This window comes from Vombatus ursinus, unplaced genomic scaffold, assembly GCF_900497805.2.
Source record: "Vombatus ursinus unplaced genomic scaffold, bare-nosed wombat genome assembly UNPS02008996.1, whole genome shotgun sequence".
Taxonomy (NCBI): Eukaryota; Metazoa; Chordata; class Mammalia; order Diprotodontia; family Vombatidae; genus Vombatus; species Vombatus ursinus.
The window spans coordinates 11,897,247-11,920,068 of record NW_020948774.1 but is presented as its reverse complement, the minus strand read 5'-3'; the positions used below and the strand labels follow the sequence as shown (position 1 = coordinate 11,920,068).

General features: G+C 35.9%; 1 protein-coding gene across 3 annotated transcripts in view; it reads right to left on the bottom strand.

Moving 5' to 3' along the window:
• MYOCD (myocardin) overlaps positions 1–17,363 on the bottom strand; it is a 177,876-nt gene extending 160,513 nt beyond the window's left edge. For all 3 annotated transcript variants that reach the window (XM_027850254.1, XM_027850255.1, XM_027850256.1), the window contains exon 1: positions 17,030–17,363. In XM_027850254.1, coding sequence (XP_027706055.1) covers positions 17,030–17,084 — 55 coding nt within the window. In that variant the 5' untranslated portion in view covers positions 17,085–17,363. The remainder of the gene's footprint in view (positions 1–17,029) is intronic.
• Positions 17,364–22,822: the final 5,459 nt, after the last annotated feature.

Genomic DNA, 22,822 nt, shown 5'->3' with positions numbered 1-22,822 from the left:
GGATTACAACCAAGAAACACCTACCCAGCAAGACTGAGCATAATCCTTCAGGGGAAAATAGACATTCAATGAAATAGAGGACTTTCAAGCATTCTTTTGACTTTCAAATACAAGACTCAAGAGAAGCATAATAACAATGTAAACAGAAAAGGGAAATCATAAGGGACTAAGTTTAAACTGTTAACATTGATATATGGGTAGATACTATTTGTTAGAAGGAGTATATATATATATACATATCTATATCTATATCTATTTCTATATATATAGAGAGAGAGACAGAGACAGAGAGAGAGAGACAGAGAGAGAGAGGGAACAGTTGTGAGTTGAATAGAAAGGGATGATATCTAAAAAATAAAATTTAGGGGTGAGAGAAATGTACTGGGATAAAGAGACAGGGAGAGGTAGAATGGGGTAAGCTATCTCACATAAAAGAGGCAAGAAAAAGCTTTTATAGTGGAGGGGAGGAGGGGGAAAGTGAAGGGGAGTGAAAATTACTCTAATCAGAATTGACTCAAAGAGGGAATAACATACACATACAGTTGTATATATAAATCTATCTTACACTACAGGAAAGTAGAAGGGGAAGGGGATAAAGTAAGGGTGATAGAAGGGAGGGCAGATTCAGGGTGGGGGTGGTCAGAAGCAAAACATTTTTGAGGAGAGGCAGGGTGAAAGGAAAGAAGAGGAATAGGATGAAAAGAAATACAATTAGCAATAGTAACTGTGAAAAAAAATTTGAAGAACCTTTCTATGATAAAGGCTTCATTTCTCAGACATAGAGAACTGAGTCAGATTTTTAAAACATAAAAGCCATTCCCCAAATGATAAATGATAAAGAGATATGAACATTTTTCAGATGAAGCAGTCAAAGTTATCTATAGCCATATGAAAAAATGCTCTAATTCATTATTGATTGAAAAAATGCAAATTAAAACAATTCTGAGGTACTACCTCACACCAATTAGATTGGTTAATAAGAGAGAAAAGGAAAATGACAAGTGTTGGAGGGGATGTGGGAAAAATGAAACATTAATGCACTATTGGTGGAGTTGTGAACTGATTCAACCATTCTTTAGAGCAATTTGGAACTATGCTCAAAGTGCTATAAACCAGGCAACAATCCAAGACAACTCTGAAGGACTTATGATGAAAAATGCTATCCATCCTCAGAGAAAGAACTGATGGTGCCTGAATACAGATTGAAGCACATTTTTTTCACTTTATTTTTCTTGAATTTTTTTTTGTCTATGTTTTCTTTCACAGCATGATTATTATGGATATGTTTTACATGACTACACTTGTATAACCTATATCAAATTGCTGGCCTTCTCAGTTGCGGGGGGAGTGAGGAGGAAGAAAGAGAGAAAATTTGGAACTCAAAGTTTTAAAAATAAGTGTTAAAAATTGTTTTTACATGTAACTGGGGGAAAATAAAACACTAAAAATAAAAACAGTGCAGTAATATTCCATTATATTCACATTAAAAAAAGAAAATGACATCAATAGAAAATGGACAAAAATAGCAATGGAAAATTATCAACTAAAGATCATGTAACTACAAGGCGACTTAAATAAGGAGGTTTTTTTGTTTGCTTGATTTCAAAGAGAGAATAGAATAGAAAACTTCTCTACATTAAAAATTGAGGACAAGGAAATTTATTCAATCAATTTAACAAGTAATAAAAATGTATAATTAGTTTTGCATCACAGACAGGTTGGAGTGAATAGGGATAAGGTTAAAGATTAAGAAAAAAGACAGAAACACAAAGCTCTAAATTTCTGTGAAACATATGGAAAATACACAGAAAGATAAAAATCAAAAGCCAAATGAAGATAGAAAGATATAGCAAATAACACAAAACACACTTTAGTTTTATGTTCTAGCCAAATTAGAGGAAAAGTATGAGAGGTAGCAGCTGAAGGACAAAGGTAGTAGAGGAGAAGGGGAAAAGAGAGTCAGACTGATGAACAATGAAAGTCTAAGAAAATTCTGAGAGATAGAAAGAACTGCAGAAAGATTCTACAGAGTCATAGATAGGGTCTTCGTGGAGCCACGATGGCAGAGTAAGAAGTAAGTCACTCTCATTCTCCCTTCTTCACCTCTAAAAATCCAGAAAATATTGCCCCAGGAAAAACCTTGGAACAGCTGAGCCAGCAAAAGATAGGGTACAGCAGTGTTGTAGCCCAGGAAGTTTGGGGGATTAATGGGAAAAGTCCCTCTCACTCTGGTGGAAGGGGAGCAGTACAGGATGAGAGGTATCCTAGCAAGTCAGTGGCAAGCTCCACCTCAGCAGACCAGGGGGACATCCTAAGCCCCACAGTGATGGGGCAGGCAAGTGCCAACACCAGGACTCACCCTGAGTACCTTGGCATAGGCAGAGGAACTGGTAGACTCCAGCTCAGAAAACCACCACATACACCACCAGGCAGGCATCCTCCAGCAACCAAACCTCCCCATGCTTCAGCGCAGCTCCAGAAAGCACAACTCCAGGCTGGGAGGCATCCTCCAGAAGCCAAACTTTCCAGTGCTTCAAGCAGCCCAGGTGAGCAGGTTTACTCCAGGGGCCAGACGCCAACTCCACCTCAAGGGCTTCAGTGTTGCTGACCCCAACTCAGCACCAGGTAGGCTGCCAGACCCCTACAGCCTCCTGCTGCCAGCACCTGAAACCCCAGCACACACCAGGTCCCTGGCCCCCAGCACAAGAAGCTTGGGTCAGTGCCCAGCAGGAGAACTCAGCTTTAAAAAGCAGGAAATAGGCAAACACCATGAGCAAAAAGCGGAAGTGGACAATGACCATAGATTCTTACTATGGGGACAGGGAAGACCAAAATACAAATACAGAGGGCAACATTCTCAATATATCCACATTCAAAACCTCAAAGGGGAATATGAACAGGTCTCAAGCCAAAAAAGCCTTTTTAGAACAGCTCAATAAGGATTTAAAAGTGAAATAAGAGAGGCAAAAGGAAAATTGGGAAAAGAAATGAGATGTATGCAAGAGTCAATAGTTTGGAAAAGGAAGGACAAAAATTAACTGTAAAAAACAAGTCCTTAAAAAATACAATTGGCCAAATGAAAAAGGAGGCACAAAAGCTAATTGAAGAAAACAATTCAATAAAAATTAGAATTGATCAATTGGAAGCTAATGACTCTATGAGACATCAAGAATCAGTAAAACAAAATCAAATGAATGAAAAAATAGAAGATAACATGAAGTACCTCACTAAAAAAAAACTGACCTGGAAAATAGATCCAGGAGAGAAAATGTAAAAATTATTGGTCTACCTGAAAGCCATGATCAAAAAAAGAGTCTGGACAGCATCTTTCAAGAAAACATCAAGGAACACTGCCCTGAGGTCCTAGAACCAGAGGGTAAAGTAGTCATTGAAAGAATCCATTGATCACCTCCTAAAAGAGATCTCAAATTGAAAACACCAAGAAATATTGTAGCCAAATTCCAAAATTATCAGGTCAAGGAGAAAATACTGCAAGCAGCCAAAAAGAAACAAATTAAATATTGTGGAACCACAGTCAGGATTATGCAGGACCTTGAAGCTTCTACATTAAAAGATTGGAGGGCTTAGAATATAATATTCCATAAGGCAAAGGAGCTTGGATTACAAACAAAGATCAACTATGCAGTGAAATTGAGCATAATCTTCAGGGGAGGAGATGGACGATCAATAAAATAGGGGACTTCCAAACCTTCCTGATGAAGACCAGAGCTCAACAGAAAAATATGATCTTCAAATACAAGGCACAAGACAAGCATAAAAAGGTAAACATCAAAGAAAAAAAAACATGTTATTCACTAAGGGCAAACTGTTTACATCTCTACAAGGCAAGATGATACTTCTAACTCTTGAGAACTGTATATGTATTATGACATTTAGAAGGGATATGCATAGACAGAGGACATGGGTATAAGCTGACTTTGATGTGATGATAAAAAATCTAATTAAGTGGTGGAAAAATATTATACTGGGAGAGAAGGAAAGGAGGAAGGAGAAAAGGGTAAATTATATCATGTGAGTGGCACAAAGACCTATTACAGTAGAGGGAAATGAGGAAGGGAGATGAGTATTGTTTGAACCTTACTCTCATCAGATTTGACTCAAAGAGGGAATAACATAATCAGTTAGGTATAGAAATCTAGCTTGCCCTATAGGAATTAGGATGGGAAAGGGGAAGAAAAGGGAGGGGGCTGATAGGGAGGGCAGATTGAGGGAGGCAGTGGTCGAAAGAAAAACGCTAGTGAGGAGGCAAAGGGAGAAAAGAGAAAGAAAAGCATAAACAGGGAGTGGGGATAGGATGGAGAGAAAGATACAGAGAGTAATCATAAGTGTGAATGTGAATGGGAAGAACTCTCCCATAAAATGGACAAGGATAGCAGAATGGATTAAAAACCATAATCCTACAATATGTTGTTTACAAGAAACACATTTGAAGTAGGATACACACAGAGTAAAGGTAAAAGGTTGAAGCAGAATATATTGTGCTTCAGCTGAAGTAAGAAAAGCAGGGGTATCAATCCTGATCTGAAACAAAGCAAAAGCAAAAATAGATCTAATTAAAAGAGATTAGGAAGGAAACTAAATCCTGCTAAAAGTTACCATAGACACTGAAGTAATATCATTACTAAACATATATGCACCGAGTGGTATAGCATCCAAATTCTTTTTTTTCTTTTTTTTCTTTTTTTAATTTATTTTGATGTATCAATAATCACTTCCATATGCTTTTGAGTTTAAAATTTTTCTCCCCCTTCCTCCCCACCACCCTCCCCAAGACGGCGCAAAATCTGATATAGGCTATACATTTACATTCATATTAAACATATTTTCACATTAGTGATGTTGTAAGTAGAAATTAAAGACAATAGAAGGAGCCATCAGAAACAGGAAACAAAACTCAATGGAAGAGAAAAAAATAACAATTCGGCTTCCATAGTTCTTTTTTTGGGTGTGGATAGCATTTTCCATCACAAGGCCTCTGGAGATGTCTTAGATCCTTGTTTTGCCAGGAAGGGTTATGTTTATCAATATTAGTCATCACACAACGTGGCTGTTATTGTGTACAAAGTTCTCTTGGTTCTGCTCACTCCACTCAGCATCAGTCCATACAAGTCTTTCCAGGTTTTTCTGAAGTCAGCCTGTTCATCATTTCTTATAGCACAATAGTATTCCATCACATTCATATACCACAACTTGCTTAGCCATTCTCCAATTGATGGGTATCCTCTTAATTTCCATTTCTTGGCAACCATAAAAAGAGCTGCTATGAATGTTTTTGTACATATAGGTCCTTTTACCATTTGTGTGATCTCTTTGGGATATAGCCCTAGAAGTGCTATTGCTGGGTCAAAGGGTATGCATATTTTTATAGCCCTTTGGGCATAGTTCCAAATTGCTCTCCAAAATGGTTGGATCAGTTCACAACTCCATCAACAATGCATTAGTGTTCCAATTTTCCCACATCTTCTCCAACATTTATCATTTTCCTGTTTTGTCATGTTGGCCATTCTGATAGGGGTGATGTGGTACCTCAGAGTTGTTTTGATTTGCATTTCTCTAATTTAGAGCATTTTTTCATGTGATTATAGATGGCTTTAATTTCTTCATCTGAGAACTGTCTGTTCATATCCTTTGACCCCTTATCAGTTGGGGAATGGCTTGTATTCTTATAATTTGACTTAATTCTCCATATATTTTAGAAATGAGGCCTTTATCAGAGAGACTGGTTGTAAAAATTGTTTCCCAATTTTTTACCTTCCTTCTAATCTTAGTTGCATTGGCTTTGTTTGTGCAAAAACTTTTCAATTTAATGTAAGCAAAATTATCTATTTTGCTTTTTGTAGTGTTCTCTATCCCCTGTTTCGTCATGAATTCTTCTGTTCTCCATAGATCTGACAGGTAAACTATTCCTTGCTCTCTCAGTTTGCTTATAGTATCAACCTTTATATCTAAATCATGTACCCATTTTGACTTTATTTTGGTATATGGTGTGAGATTTTGGTCTATGCCTCGTTTCTGCCATACTCTTTTCCAGTTTTCCCAGCAGTTTTTTTTTCAAAGAGTGGTTTCTTATCCCAGAAGCTGGGGTCTTTGGGTTTATCAAATAATATATTATTATAGTCATTGACTACTGTGTCTTACATACTTAACCTATTCCATTGATCCACCACTCTATTTCTTAGCCAGTATTTCTTAGCCAGCAGTTTTGATGATTGCTGCTTTATAATACAATTTAAGATCTGGAATGGCTAGGCCACCTTCCCCTGCATTTCTTTTCATTAGTTCTCATGATATTCTGGACCTTTTGTTCTTCGAAATGAAACTTGTTAATATTTTTTCTAACTCTATAAAATAATTTTTGGTAGTTTGATTGGTATGGCACTGAATAAGTAAATTAGCTTAGGTAGAATTGTCATTTTTATAATATTAGCTCAGCCTACCCATGAGCAACTGATGTTTTTCCAATTATTTAGATCTGATTTTATTTGCGTGAAAAGTGTTTTGTAATTGTGTTCATAGAGTTCCTGGGTTTGTTTAGGGAGGTAGACTCCTAAATATTTTATAATGTCTACAGTAAGTTTAAATGGAATTTCTCTTTCTATCTCTTGCTGTTGGGTTTTGTTGGTAATATATAGAAATGCTGATGATGTATGTGAGTTTATTTTATATCCTGCAACTTTGCCAAAGTTGTTTGTTATTTCAAGTAGTTTTTTACTTGATTCTCTGGGATTTTCTAAGTATAGCATCATGTCATCTGCAAAGAGTGATAGCTTTGTTTCTTCTTTACCTATTCTAATGCCTTCAATGTCTTTTTCTTCTCTTATTGCTAAAGCTAACGTTTCCAGTACGATGTTGAATAACAGTGGTGATAATGGATGTCCTTGTTTCACCCCTGATCTTATTGGAAATGCTTCTAGCTTTTCCCCATTACATATTATGCTTGCTAAAAGTTTTAGATAGATGCTATTTATTACTTTAAGGAAGACTCCATTTATACCTATGCTCTCTAGTGTTTTTAATAGGAATGGGTGTTGTATTTTGTCAAAAGCTTTTTCTGCATCTATTGAGATGATCATGTGGTTTCTGTTAGTTTTGGAGTTGATATGATGGATTATGCTGATAGTTTTCCTTATATTGAACCAGCCCTGCATTCCTGATATAAATTCTACCTGGTCATAGTGTGATAAGTTGCTGTAAACTATTTGCTAATATTTTGTTTAAAATTTTTGCGTCTATGTTCATTATAGCATCCAAATTCTTAAAGGAGAAATTAAGGGAGTGACAGGAAGAAACAAACAACAAAACTATGCTAGTGGGGGACCTCAATCTCCCCCTCTCTGAACTAGATAAATCTAAACACAAAATAAATAAGAAAGAGGTTAAGGAGATGAACAGAATTTTAGAAAAGTTAGACATGATAGACCTTGGGAGAAAAGTGAAGGGGGATAGAAAGGAATATACATTTTTCTCAGTGGTACATGGCACCTACATAAAAATTGACCATGAATTAGGGCATAAAAACCTCACAATCCAATGCAGAAAGGCACAAATATTAAATGCATCTATTTCATATCATGATGCAATAAAAATTACGTGTATTAAAGGACCAAGGAAAGATAGAGTAAAAATTAATTGGAAACTAAATAATCTAATCCTAAAGAATGAGTGGGTTGAACAATAAATCATAAAAACAATCAATAACTTCATTTAAGAGAGTGACAATAATGAGACAACATATGAAAACTTATGAGATACATTGAAAGCAGTTCTTAAGGGAAGTTTTATATCTCTAAATGCTTAGATAAATAAAACAGAGAAAGAGGAGATCAAAAAAAGCTAGAAAAAGGAAAAATTAACAACCCCCAATTAAATACCAAATTAGAAATTCTAAAAACCAAATGAGAGATTAATAATACTGAAATTAAGAAAACTATTGAACTAATATATAAAACTAAGAGCTGGTTTTATGAAACAACCAATAAAATAGATAAACCTTTGGTTAATTTGATTTTAAAAAAGGAAGAAAAAACCAAATCACCAGTATAAAAAATGAAAAGGGTGAATTCACCACCAATGAAGAGGAAATTAAAACAATAGTTAACTATTTTGCCCAACTGTATACCGATATATTTGACAATCTTAGTGAAATGGATGAATATTTACAAATATATAAATTGCCCAGATAAACAGAAGAGGAAATAAAATATTTAAATAACCCCATTTCAGAAAAAGAAATTGAAAAATCCATCAATGAGCTGCCTAAGAAAAAATCTCCAGGGCCAAACAGATTTACAAGTGAATTCTATCAAACATTTAAAGAACAATTAATTCTAATACCACATAAACTATTTGGGAAAATAGGCAAAGAAGGAGTCCTACCAAATTCTTTTTATGATACAAATATTGTGCTGATACCAAAACCGGGAAGAGTCAAAACAGAGAAAGAAAATTATAGATCAATTTCCCTAATGAATATACATGCAAAAATTTCAAATAAAATACTAGCAAAGAGATAACAGAAATTTATCTAGAGGATAATAAACTATGACCCATAGGAGTTATACCAGGAAGCAGTGCTGGTTCAACATTAGGAAAAATACCAACATAGCTGATCATATCAACAACAAAACTAACAGAAATCATATGATTACCTTAATAGATGCAGAAAAAGCTTTTGACAAAATGCAGCACCCTTTCTTATTGAAAACACTAGAGAGCATAGAAACAAATGGAGTTTTCCTTAAAATGATAGGTAACATCTATCTAAAATCATCAGCAAGCATTATATTTAGTGAGAATAAACTAGAAGCATTTTCAATAAGATTGGGGTTGAAACAAGAATGTCCATTATCACCACTGTTATTCTATATTTTACTAGGAATGGTAGCTTTAGCAGTAAGAGAAGAAAAAGAAATTGAAGGAATTAGAATAGGCAAAGAAGAAACAAAGTTATCAATCTTTGCAGATGATATGATGATATACTTAGAGAATCCTAGAGAATAAAGTAAAAAACTACTTGAGATAATAAACAACTTTAGCAAAGTTGCAGGATGTAAAATCATTGGCATTTCTAATACTACTAAAAAAAACCAACAGCAAGAGATAGAAAGAAAAATTCCATTTAAAGTTACTGTAGACATTATAAAATATTTGGGAATCTACCTGCTAAAACAAACCCAGAAACTATATGAACAAAATTACAAAACAGTTTTCAGACAAATAAAGTCAGAGTTAAATAATTGGAAAAATATCAGTTGCTCATGGGTAGGCCGAGCTAATACAATAAAAACAACAATTCTACCTAAATTAATTTACTTATTCAGTGCCATATCAATCAAACTACCAAAAATTACTTTGTAGAGTTAGAAAAAATAATAACAAAATTCATCTGGAAGAACGAAAAATCAAGAATATCAAGGGAATTAATGAAAAGAAATGCAAAGGAAGGTGCCCTAGCTGTATCAGATCTTAAATTGTATTATAAAGCAGCAATCATTAAACCTACTTGGTACTGGCTAAGAAATAGAGTGGTGGATTAGTGGAGTAGGTTAGGCACACAAAACACAAAAGATGACTATAGTAGTCTATTGTTTAATAAATCCAAAGACTCCAACTTCTGGGATAAGAAATCACTATTTACCAAAAACTGCTGGGAAAACTGGAAAATAGTATGGCAGAAATTAGCCACAGACCAACATGTTATACCCAATACCAAGATAAAGTCAAAATGAATACATGATTTAGATATAAAGGCTGATACTATAAGCAAAATAGGAGAGCAAGAAATAGTTTACCTGTCAGATCTGTGGAGAAGGGAAGAATTTATGACCAAACAAGAGAAAGAGAACATTATGAAATGCAAAATGGATGATTTTGATTACATTAAATTGAAAAGTTTTTGCACAAAACAAAGTCAATGCAACCAAGATTAGGAGGGAAGCAGAAAACTGGGAAACAATTTTTATAGCCAGTATCTCTGAGAAAGGCCTCATTTCTCAAATATATAGAGAACTGAGTCCCATTTATAAGAATACAAGTCATTCCTCAATTGATAAATGGTCAAGAGGTATGAACAGGCAATTTTCAGATGAAGAAATTAAAGCTATCTATAGCCATATGAAAAGTGTTCTAAATTACTATTGATTAGAGAAACGTAAATCAAAACTACTTTGAAGTACCACATCACACCTATCAGATTGGCTAACATGATAAAACAGGACAATGATAAATATTGGAGAAGATGTGGGAAAATTGGAACACTAATACATTGTTGGTGGAGTTGTGAACTGATCCAACCATTTTGGAGAGTAATTTGGAACCATGCTCAAAGGGCTATGAAAATGTGCATACCCTTTGACCCAGCAATACAACTTCTAGGACTGTATCCCAAAGATATCATAAAAATGGGAAAAGGACCCACATGTGCAAAAAATATCTATAGTAGCTCTTTTTGTGGTGGTAAAGAATTGGAAATTGAGGGGATGCCCATTGATCGGAGAATGGCTAAACAAGTTGTGGTATATGAATGTAATGGAATACTATTGTGCTATAAGAAATGATGAGCAAGTAGACTTCAGAAAAACCTGGAAAGATTTATATGAATCGATGTTGAGTGAAGTGAGCAGAACCAGGAGAACATTGTACATAATAACAGCCCCATTCTGCAATGATTAACTTTGATAGACTTAGCTCTTCACAGCAATGCAGGAATCTAAGACAACTCCAAAAGTCTCATGAAGGAAAATGCTTTTCACATCCACAGAAAGAACTATGGAGTTTGAATGCAGATCAAAGCATTCTATTTGCTCTCTTGTAGTTGTTGTTGTTGTTGTTTTGTTTCTCTTTTCTTGTGTTCTTCCCATTGGTTCTAATTCTTATTTACAATATGACTAATGTAAAAACTGTTTAATATGAATGTATATAAAGCCTATATAAGATTGCATGCTGTCTGAGGTACAAGGGAGGCAAAGGAGGAAGGAGGAGAAATTTTAAAACTCAAGAGCTTATGGAAGTGAATGTTGACAATCTATGATTCTAATTCTATGAAACTGTGACTTTGCAAGAGAGATGAATTAATTCCCTCTAATGGCCATGATGTTTTTCAATGGTCCTGAGTGAGAAGGACAATGGCATAGTAGATAGAGTATAGGGGTGAGAGTCATAAAAACTTCCCTGAGCCTATTTCCTCATCATTAAAATGGCCACAACAATAGCTTGTTATTGTTTGTAATGATTACACAGGGTTGTGAAGCTCAAGTGATATAATGAATGTCAAGTACTTTACAAACTGTAAAGTGCTGTATAAATATATTTCAGAACTGGTCTCAGAGTCAGGAAATCCCACCTCTGACATATTCTAGCTGTATGATCCTAGGTAAGTCATTTAACTTCTCACTGCCCTCAGCCAATGATGTTATGAGTTCAAGTTGAAGAACTGATGCTTATCTGCATTGGAAGAAAATCTTTTCCTCAGGTCTTCCCTATATCAAAGAAATCATAGCGCCAGTCAAAAAAATAAGAAAAGTGAAAACAAGTTATCTGTCATAATTAACAGAGCCTATGTGATTTATTTATCTATAAATGTACATATGTCCTATATGTGGAATCACATGTACATGGGTATATATATAAATGTATATATGTGTATATGTATGTATATATAATCCTTAAAATGAATTAGTGGAATTGGATAATTTTTGGAAATGGAAAAAAAAATTTAAATAGACTATATCTATATAGAAAATGCTTTTTGACCATTTTTCTCCCTTTGTGTTCAGTTTAAACCATGATTTCCTGATTCTCAAGATTCTCTTTCCACTAAATCATATTGTCAGTACCTCTCATTTATAAGACATCTTCATGGGTTGTAGCAAATTGTCTCATCAACCCTTTTAGTTATGTTTCTAATTATTATGCATACCCCACCAATGAGAACTGGCACCAAGGATCTTCCTCTCTTTTTTTTAGGCTCCATCAATTAGTTGCCTATGGTGCCTGCCACATTTCCATGAAATTTGAACATTCATGCCACAGTGAAGTTGGTGAAGTTTGTCTTCTTTGCCCTCAGCTTCACTTTTCTATGCTTCTACTTATCTACCTGTTCTCCCTCCCTTCTCCTCCCCTTCTCTTCAGGTGTCCAGAGTAATCCTGCAGCCTAAGCCTTTCACTTCAATAACACAAGCAATAATCTGATATGTGACTTATATTTGATTTATTTCTTATAATTTAATGTGGAAACATTTTCTGCTGGTACCACCTAGCAAAGATACATTGGCATTTTTTTTAAAGGCAACGTGGCTTAATGAATAGAGAACCAATCTTGGAATAAAGAATCCAAGTCCTCCTTCTGATATTTACTAGCTGTATGACTATGAGTTATTTGATCCCTCAGGCAATTCTTTAAGTTAAAAAGGAGTTGATCTGCATTGTCCATTGGGTAGTCTCCACACATAAAAAAATAATATTCTGGACAAAACAAACAAATAAAAAGCAAAACAAAGCAACTGATGGAGTAAAAGACATCTTATGATATTGAATTTAGAAAGAGAGATTTTTTTTCTTTTCTTTTTTTAAAATTTGATTTATTGTGTTCTGAACTTAACAAATAAAACAAGCCATTTCCATAACAGAGTAGAATAGAAAAAAAAAGATGATTGTATGTGAAACTGCAAATCTATTTTGTACAACTTGCTGTTACTTTTAAATACATAATAAAGTTGTCAAGTAATTTTTTCCCTTTTTTACTTCCTGCACCCCCACAATGGTAGAGATGGCTACCATTAGACACAATAGAAAGATTTTTTTCTCAAAGAGGGTTTCTTTCAGAACGTAGAACATTCAAGCTTTAAGAGATCATGAAGATCACCTTATTCCAATCTCTTCATTTTATAAATGGTCTCCCAGTAGGGTAGCTAAGGTGATGCAATGGATAGAGTGTGAAGCCTGCAGTCAGGAAGACTCATCTTCCTGAGTTCAAATTTTGCCTCAGACACTTACTAGCTGTATGACCCTGCGTAAGTCACTTAATCTTATTTGCCTCAGTTTCCTCATCTGTAAAATGAACTGGAGAAGGAAATGGCAAACCACTCCAGTATCTTTGCCAAGAAAACCCCAAATGGGGTCACAAAGAGTTGGGCACAACTGAACAAGTCACTTAACTTTTCAGTGCTCCAGGCAAACTCTTTAAAACCATAAATTGCAGAGTAAGAGCTAATTTATGAAGGCATGCTCTCTTTTGCACAAATAAAGTTTTCTTGGCAGGAATTGCCTACACCTGTGAAATCACAGAGCCCACAAAACAATAAAAAGAAAGACAAAAACAAATAAACAAACAAAAATGATGCCCAAAGTCATACAGACAATTAACAACTGGTCAAAAGTCATAAAAACAATAAGCCACATTTTAAGAGTGCCTGGGATTGGTGGTGGAATGAAAAGGGGATGATTTTTAATTCCTTCCAGAAAGGAGCTCCTTGGTTCCCTCAGAGTGGACACGCTGTGAATTGCAAGCCTTAAGCTATGAAGGATCTTTTTTGAAAGTTCTTAGTGGGGGTAGCTAGGTGGCACGGTGGATAGAGCATCAGCCCTGAAGTCAGGAGGACCTGACTTCAAATCTGGCCTCAGACCAAACACTTGATACTTACTAGCTGTGTGACCCTGGGCAAGTCACTTAACCCCAATTGCCTTAAAAAAAGAAAAGCAAAGAAACAAAAAGAAAGTTCTTATGGGAAAAGGAAACCAACCATGTCAAGTGCTTCTTATAGCTAGAGTTCATCCTGCCCAAGTACAGATGTTCATGGCTAGCTCCTTTAACACTTCTGCATCCCTTCCTCCCCACTACTTTCCCTGCTTGTGCACAGATGGAATCTTTCTTTATTTCCCCATATTTTATCCCTACCTTTCCTCTTGACCAAGACTCTCAGATACCAAAGATTCAGACCCCTTCTCACTATGTTCTCTTTTTTTCCCATGTCACTGTTCTCAGTCTGGGTCTACATTCATTAAGGTTACTATATACAGTTTCATGGCCTGGTGATACCCAAAACTTTGGGGTTTGGACTGCCAAGTGAACAGCTAAATATACTATTCAATTTCCAACCAGTGTCCCCATCCCTGCCCCAAGTCATGACAGGGAGACCTATGGGAATATTATCGGAAACATCAACCTGGGCCCTAGTGGTAGGGGACAGGAGTATTAGGGAGTCAGATTGAGGATCTGTGTATGAGTATCATATTCTATGTTTGTGCATGATATTAGAATTAAAGTATATGTGATATGATAGGAAATTCCTAATATTTGTGCCAATCACAAAGACAGGAAAACTAACAAAAAGAGAGAAACTATAAAAATGTAGTTTATATATAATTAATATTAATTATAGCCATTTTCATAAACTGCTTATCTTGTGTGAACTGCTTTGTAGCATGATAATTTAACTTATAAAATTATTCTAAGTGATATTCATTCATTTTATGTGCTATTACTTTTTATAATTTTCATGAAATCAGAATGGTAGAGCTGGAAGGGACATAAGAGAACATTTAATATATCCCTCATTGCATAAATGAGGAAACAGAGACCCAGAGAAGTTGTCATCTGTCCAAATTCACACATCTAGTATTATTTGACTATATTCTAAACTACATTCTATGTTTAGCCTTCATCATTTATTCTTCACCTAGTTTTGTCATCTGTCCATAACTGAGAAAAATTTTTAAAAGATATTAATTGTTCAACATTTGCATATCAGATTTAGTGTATAGCTGTTCGTGTCAATCTCTTTGAAATATGTTACAATGATTATTAATAAAATTTAGTTTCTCTAAAAAGAAATACTTTCCATAAAATAAAGAATTTCAGCCTCTTTTGCAAATACCAAAGAGAAATCATAGTAATGAAACTGGGATAGCCATATAAGATTAAATATTGTTTCTAAGAGTCAATTTTGATAAGCCCCCCCCTTACTTGCTAGTCACAAGCTACAATAGATTTTTTTTTGTAGAAAGGCACCCCTCCTTTCAGAACATAGCATTCCCAACTCAAGGATGCAGGAGCTGCTTATATATCTATTTATAACTATTTCTAAGCACAAAAATTATATTATTTTCTTATTTATCATCATATTTTCTTAAGGTTTCTAACTTGACATATTTCTTATATTTTCTTAGCATATTACCAGCCTCCTTGTGTGTCTCTGATTGCCAAGCTGAATATTTCTAGACTCAAGGTTGTGACTTAATCATATTTGCTTCTGTCTTTATTTTCCTATCTTTCTTTTCAAACCAATCCTCCTGCCTGCCATGGGAGACGAAACATGAGGTGAGTATGCTGAATAAGATCTTTGGTATGAAAAATCCCTTTGATTAGAGACTGCAAAGCATTACAACAGATACCAGTATAATCAATTTCAAATTCATGAGATATTGTGGGAAATAATACTAGTAAAAGAAGATGACTCCATTAATCCACCAAGATGGGACGCACGAATCGTGGAAGAATTTAATGTGCTCACTATCCCCTTGAAATTTACTGAAAGGAAAGATTCATTTGACAAGTATGTTTTGCAAGTCTACTATCAAGAACATCACAAAATCCTTTTACAGGCAAACCAGGCAAAAATTAGTTTTAAAAACAGCAACGGCTCACTTGAAAGGAATGTGGCTGTCCTCAAAAGAAGTCTGCATCCTCTCTTCTTCAGAAAGGTGGCAGTATTGCTTCACAATTCTTGATAGAAATCTAAGGTCTTTGGGAGGCCTTTGAATGAATAATATTCATCATACTTCACCAAATAGAGAAATGGCTTGATCAACTGCAATGTTAAGATCTCAAGGGACAGAAACACACAAACAAACACACACACACACACACACACACACACACACACACACTGCAGAACCCCCTTGGAGTTGTGGTTTCCATTTATCTTCTAGAGTGTTGATAACATTGCTAATGCTGTGACTGTTGAAGTCTACTTCTGGTAAACACCTCACTCCCATAATCATTCTTACAAACCTCAGGTGTCACGATAAAAAATAAAATAGAGCAACAAGAACTAAAAGAGGTATTTTGGAAAACTTAGGGCTAGAAATAAGAAAACTCTCTAGGGTTCTTCTAAACAAAAGTTTTTGTAAATATGAATATTGTCCTAAAGTACAGAATTCTAAAGTAAAACATCATACAATATTCATTCCCCAGCTATCAAATTACATAGCCCATTGAATTATACCAGTTCTATGTATAAAGTTAATTAGGAAGTATTTAGAGGAAAAATGTGCACAGGTGTATATGAATACTCACTTGCTGGACTTTATCTGTAGGAATTTGAATAAAGACTTTCTGTTGAGGAAGGGTTGTCCCCTTCAGGCCCCTTCACTCACCTTCACTCAGAGAGAATGTTCTTTCAGAAGTTTCTCTGCTCTCCACTAACACGGAAGATTTGGGATAGATTCTCAGTTTATAAATATCAGATGGTTGTGGAGGAACTGTGGCACTGGGTCTTTTTTCTGCAGTGATGTCATTTTAAATAAATTTGCTATTTTTACTTCCCCCAAGTGACTTTTCTTTTTTGGAAATGCATTTATTTGAATTAGTTGTGTCCTAACTGATCTCTACGTTCTGATACACTAGTACCAGGTTTGTCTTCTCAGGAATTATAACCTCACATACCAAAAAGCACAAACTGAAGATTCCTTGTTTGTTCCTGTTCAGAACCTACTCCTTCATATATGTGACCAAATTTACTAGGTATGAAAGGAAATGAAAATTAATTGGAGTTACTACAATCCAAATACAAAACACAGAAGAACTAAAAGCAAAGAAATAGGAACAATACAATCATCCCTCAATTTAAATGCAAGTCTGTCCCAGAATGTTGGGAAGGGAGGGCAGAATTGTGGCAGTATTAACAATTTGTTATTATTTACCTTGTTTGGGGCTTCAAACACATTTATTAAAAGCAAATAAGACTTGCAGAAGAAGAAAGTGTAAGGAGGAATACCAAATTAGCCCTACCTGATCTGAACTTGCTCCGAATCAACAAAGAATGCTCAGACCCCAGCAGTGTCATGGTGATTCTCAGCAAGCAGTCCTGTGCCGGAAACCCCACCCTGATTTCAGCCAGGAGGCAAAATGACCACAGCTAATAATTCAGAATGCATCCAATGTTTGTTGTGCTTTCCTGGGGACTTGTCTCGCAGCAGCCGGTGCCTCAAACCAGTTTGGATGCAGTGAACACTGATCCTAACAGAAAACTAACTGCTCACCCCTTGCTGTGCAGAACTAATTACTCAGCCAGCAGGATCCTCCTCCTACTCAGAGGTTACTATGATCATCATAGGCTTTCTTGGCTGATGTCATAGCCTACCAGGGATCAGAGAGTATTGCTAACAAGTTTTTAGTAAGGTCTCAAGTTTGATATCTGATACCCATTACTACCGATAGGAGCTCAGCCAATCAGAAGCTTATTGCTTGGACCTGGAACTTGGAGCCGCCAAGAGAATAACTGCACAGCTGGTTTAACTCTTTGCAGCATGCTGAGCTGTCCCAGAGAGTGTAAATGTACGAGCTGGGGTGGATGGGGGAAAGAACGACAATGGGTCAGTAATCCTTCAGTACAGCCTTAGCAAATTAAAGAAATGAAGGAGAGTTAACAATGTTGTTAGGCTTTCAAATAGTGATCTGTGCGTGGGGAATAACCTTTCAGGGACTAGAAATTTGTCAAAACAAGCCGAGGATTTCCTAGCCCATGTTCTGACCTTGGCATAAGAAAGAGATAGTAGATTTTTGTAGGACTCAATTGTCTTTAGGAGCTTAGTTTTATTGGGGACTATTAGGAAAATCCCCAAAGCTGTTATGGGGCCCTCAGTTTTCAACATGTTTGTGTTCCTGCAGGGCAGTTTGGATTTGTAGCACTCAGGAAAGAGATAAGCTGAAGCACTTCAAAATAAACAAAACTTCCAGTGGAACATACTGTCCTCAAATCTTCTTTTGGTCCCACGGGGCCTAGTACAGCTAGACGAGGGAGATTATCTTATATTGGGGTTTCTTCTCAAAAATCAAATCTTAAACAACTTTGATGAAAATCACACCATTTGCTAGATTATCTAACTTGGTTTTTGCAAATAAAATACATTACACACACAGACTGGGCATTGTTATTGCCCCTGTCATACTGAACCAAAAACTATCTTATTCACAGAAAAGGGATACACTGAAGTCACCAAGCAAGATCTGTATCCAGCAATTAATCTCACCAAACAGGTGATTACAAAGGGAAAAGCTCACAGGCATATGGAAGCAAAGCTAAGTTCTTTCTATGAATGAATTCTGTTTTTGTTCAATAGAGTGTTATCACACTTAAAGTTTCTCCCTAAACCTTACTGCTACAGGTTCCAAGCCACACCACAGCTTCTGCAGTTCCTTCCTTTTATACTAAAACTGATAGCATGTGGAAATGAAGAGTGATGCATTCCCAATTTGGCAAAAAAAATTATGAAATGGAAATAGCTAATACTTTTTGGTGAATGGTAGATAAAGTTATGATACTCAAATTCTGAATCTCAGTTTGTAGTACTGAGGAATAGGCATATAAGCTCCAGAAAGTTTGAACAATTATTTCCTCAAATCTGAGAACTGATTCTCTAGGAATAAGTCAGGTTAGTGAGATGTACAGTCATTCCCAGCAGGATTGTATATGCATTTTGGTAGAATGGGGCAGAGGTACTCCCTTCACTATCAATGGAGATCCTTTCCCCCATGCAGCTAGGTAACTTGTCTGCAACTTAAATTCTTAGAGATTTGAGACATTGAAAGGTGGAGTTTATTCTGGCAAATCATGTTGTGTGCACTCCAGCTTGAACATTTCTGTGGCAGTGAAATCAAGTTAAATTGAGCATCAAGTGAAGCTTTAAAGGTGTGTGGGGTGGGGAAAATCTGAAAGACAACATGGAGGGGAAACTGTCAAGGGCTTAAGGATCCTTCTTACGATTCTATTATGTGACTTCCTATTAGTGGTTGAGGAGGGAAGGTAGGAGATGCTGTTGACTGAATGCGTGTCAGCACTTCAGGTCTTTTGCACAAACTTGAAGTCACCCTGTCCCCTTGTTTCCAACCCCCTTCCCCACCCTTCACTGACAAGTTGCCTGTTTCCCAAGGTTAAGGATGGAGAACAAAGAATAAGTTCTGAGATGCTCTGGTAAAGAGAGTGTGGGGAGAAATGTTTCATTTTCTAATTAGTGAATCTAAGTAAAAAGTTTTGCTCTGTGTGACTATTTTAAAATAGTCAAATAGATTTTATCCTGAGAACTTTGGGGTCAAAAGCAAATACTGTGCATGTCAACCCAAAAGGGAATTTTTTTTGGTAAAAGTTGTAAAAACAGCTGAAGCAAACATAAAATATGAGGGTCGGCATGACCTCAACTTGTTGGCCAGAAGTGTTTGCCATCTGAGGGTTTATATGCAACAATGGATAACATGCTCATCTAGGATATCTGAATTCGAGGGTAGACTGGAGCACTCACTGTCTTCAAGGACATTGGCATTATCAGGGACATCTTTATCCTTTGTGTGCTTCATTAGGATGGAGTTATTGATATCTGCCTCCTGAGTATTAATATTAATAAACTTTCAAAACTTCCAGTAAAAGTTGCTTCTATTTAAAAAAGAAATCATTTTTTTCAATCAGAAAATATCCACCTTTTCTCCCTTCCACTCCAACCCTTCCCCCCAAATGAGACTGTAAGAAAAACAAAATCCCTTATTACAAACATGTATAGTTAAGCAAAACAAATTTTCATATTTGCTATGCCCCTGCCCCCAAAAAAGTCTAATTCTGTACTCTGAGTTCTTCACTTTTCTATGAGGAGAGTGAAATTCAAGTATCAGCCATTCATCTCCACTCCTTTCTGCTTGTCTACTGGCACATCTTGATTATGTGAGATAACTTTCACTGATCTTCTTTTCCCTTCTGATCCCCCAAGGTATGTCTCCTGCCCTCTTTTTTGCATTCTTCTCTTAAGATCATCAAGATATAAAAGAACTAGTTAATTTTTCCAGCCTTTTGATTTTGTTTTAATATTTCTTGTTGTTTTGTGGAATCATGTGACTTGTTTAAGATACCTTTTATGCCAAGCTGTTAATTGTCTTTCCAATTCTTTCATCCACAGCTCTCATCTCTTTTCCAATATTTTCCATTAGCATTCTCCCATTAGCATTTATAAAAGTATTTTTAACTTTTTAAAAAATTCTTGCTTCAGCTCTCAGAATTCTAGTTGAATTTGTGCTCAAACTGTTTTCCTTTGAGTCTTTGTTTGTAGATGTTTTGGAGTCATTTTCTTCTTTGAGGTTTGTATCTTGAATATCTCTATTGCCATAATAGTTTTTTATGGTAGGAATCTTCTTTAAAAAAAAGTATTCATTTTGCCAGCCTATTTCCTGATTTTACACTTGATTTTAGACCATGCTCTGCACATTTCTGAAGGGAAATCCTAGGCTGGGTCTGTTGTTCTTTTCTTGGGATATTAAATATTATGTTATTTTAGGATCTCAGGGACACTTTGGGGTGGGTTCAATACTTCCAAAATGGCCTGGTACAAGGCAATGTCTCCTATCCCTCTCCTAACTTTCCTACTTTATCCACCTTGTCTGAGTTCTTGAAAGTTCCTGACTCCCCCCTCCAAAAAAAAAAAAAAAGAAAACCTTTAAAATAATGTCTCAAATAAAATTTTGGTGTGGTTGAGCCAATAAAAGGGCAGAATGAGACATTTTCCCAGTCTAAGAAAACTTTGGAGGTCAGCAGGAAACTCTATGATTCCAGAGTGAAGGCTAGTTTGGAGTACACATGCCACAGCAGCAAAGCCACTGCTAGAGCAGCCACAGTCACAGACACAGCTGCAGCCCTAGCAGCAGCAGCTTTGGCAGGGGGATTTGGCAGGGGGATTTGGCAAGGGGATCAGACAACTGGTCAGAAAGAGATTGCAGGGAACTTGTTGCTGGCACTGGGGACAGCAGGTGCTGATTGGCAGTTCTATTGCCTGTATGTAGTTCTGAGTCACAGTTCCAGGGTGGAGAGGAGTGCTAGTGTTTGAAGTGGCAGGGGAACAGGGGGCCTGGTCACAGTTCCAGGGCAAAGAGGAGAGCTAATTTTGATAATCAGTGACTTGTAATATAATTTAAGATCTGATACTGCTACACCTACTTCAGTTACATCTTTTTCACTAGTTTCTTTGATATTCTTGACCTTTTGTTCTTCCAGATGAATTTTATTATTATTTTTTCTAATGCAGTAAAATAATCTTTGGCAAAATAATTGAGATGACATTGGATATATAAATCAGTTTAGGTAAGTTTGTCATTTTTATTATGTTGGCCCTGCCTACCCATGAACAACTAATATTTCTACAATTATTTAAATCTGCTTTTATTTGTATAAAAGGGTTTTTTTAATAATTTTGTTCTTATACTTCCTGAGTTTGCAAGGGCTTGTGGATGCAGGGGAACAAGGGTCCATCTTGGGTAAAGACCAGATTGCAGATCAGGAGAGCAATGACCACATCTCTCACAGGATAACACCTTGGAAGCACCAAAAACTTGAAGACCTCCAGAACTAGCTCTGAAAACAGTGTCATGAAAAAGCTTGAAGCTTGGGACAGTGCCTCCCCACCCCTAGATGAGCAGAGCCCAACTTTAATGTAAATTTAAAAGTCAAGAAAAAAGGCTAGAAAAAATGAGCAAACAAAAAAAAAGACCTTGACCATAAAAACTTCTACAGTGGCAGGGAAGACCAAGACATAAACTCAGAAGACAACAACATGAAAACAGCTACAACCAAAGCTGCCCCCCCAAAAAAATGCTAATTGAACGCAGGATCAATAGGAATTCCTGGAAAAAAGATATAAAGATATTTAGAAAGATATAAAGAAAGATATGAGTGGTAGGGGGAAAATTGGGAAAAGAAATGAGAATGATATAAGAAAATTATGAAAAGAAAATTAGCACCTTGGTAAAAGAGGCATAAAAAATCCACTGAAGAGGCCAAATGGCAAAAGAGATACAAAAGTTCACTGAGGAAAGAATTCCTTAAAAATTAGAATTGGGCAAGTGGAAGCTAGTGACTTCATGAGACATCAAGAAAGAATAAAAGTCAAAAGGATGAAAAATAAAGAAAATATGAAATATGTCATTGGAAAAACAATTGACCGGAAAAAGATTGAGGACAGATAATTTAAGAAATATTGAAAATTACTGAAAATTGAAAATTACTGAAATCCATGATTTAAAAAGGAGCCTAGACATCATATTTCAAGAAATTAAAAGGGAAAACTGCCTCAATATCTTCAATCCAGAGGACAAGATAGAAATTGAAAGAATCCACCAATCACCTCCTGAGATTCCAAAAGGAAAACTCCCAGGAATAGTATGATCAAAGTCCAGAGCTCCCACGTCAAAAAAGAAAATATCGCAATAAGCCAAAAAGAAACAATTCAAGTATCATGGTGCCACAGTCAGGATCACACAAGATTTATCAGCTTCCATGTTAAATAAGTGGAGGGCTTGGAATATGATATTCCAGAAGGCAAAAGAGCGAGGATTACAAACAAGAATAACCTACTTATTGCAAAACTGAGTGTATTCCTTCAGAGGGAAAATGGATATTTAATTAATTAGAGAACTTTGAAGCATTCCTGATGAAAAGCCCAGAGCTAAATAGAAAATCTGACATTCAACAAGATTCAGGAGAAGCATAAAAAGGCAAACATGAAAGAGAAATCATAAGAGACTCAATAAAGTTAAGCTGTTTACATTCCT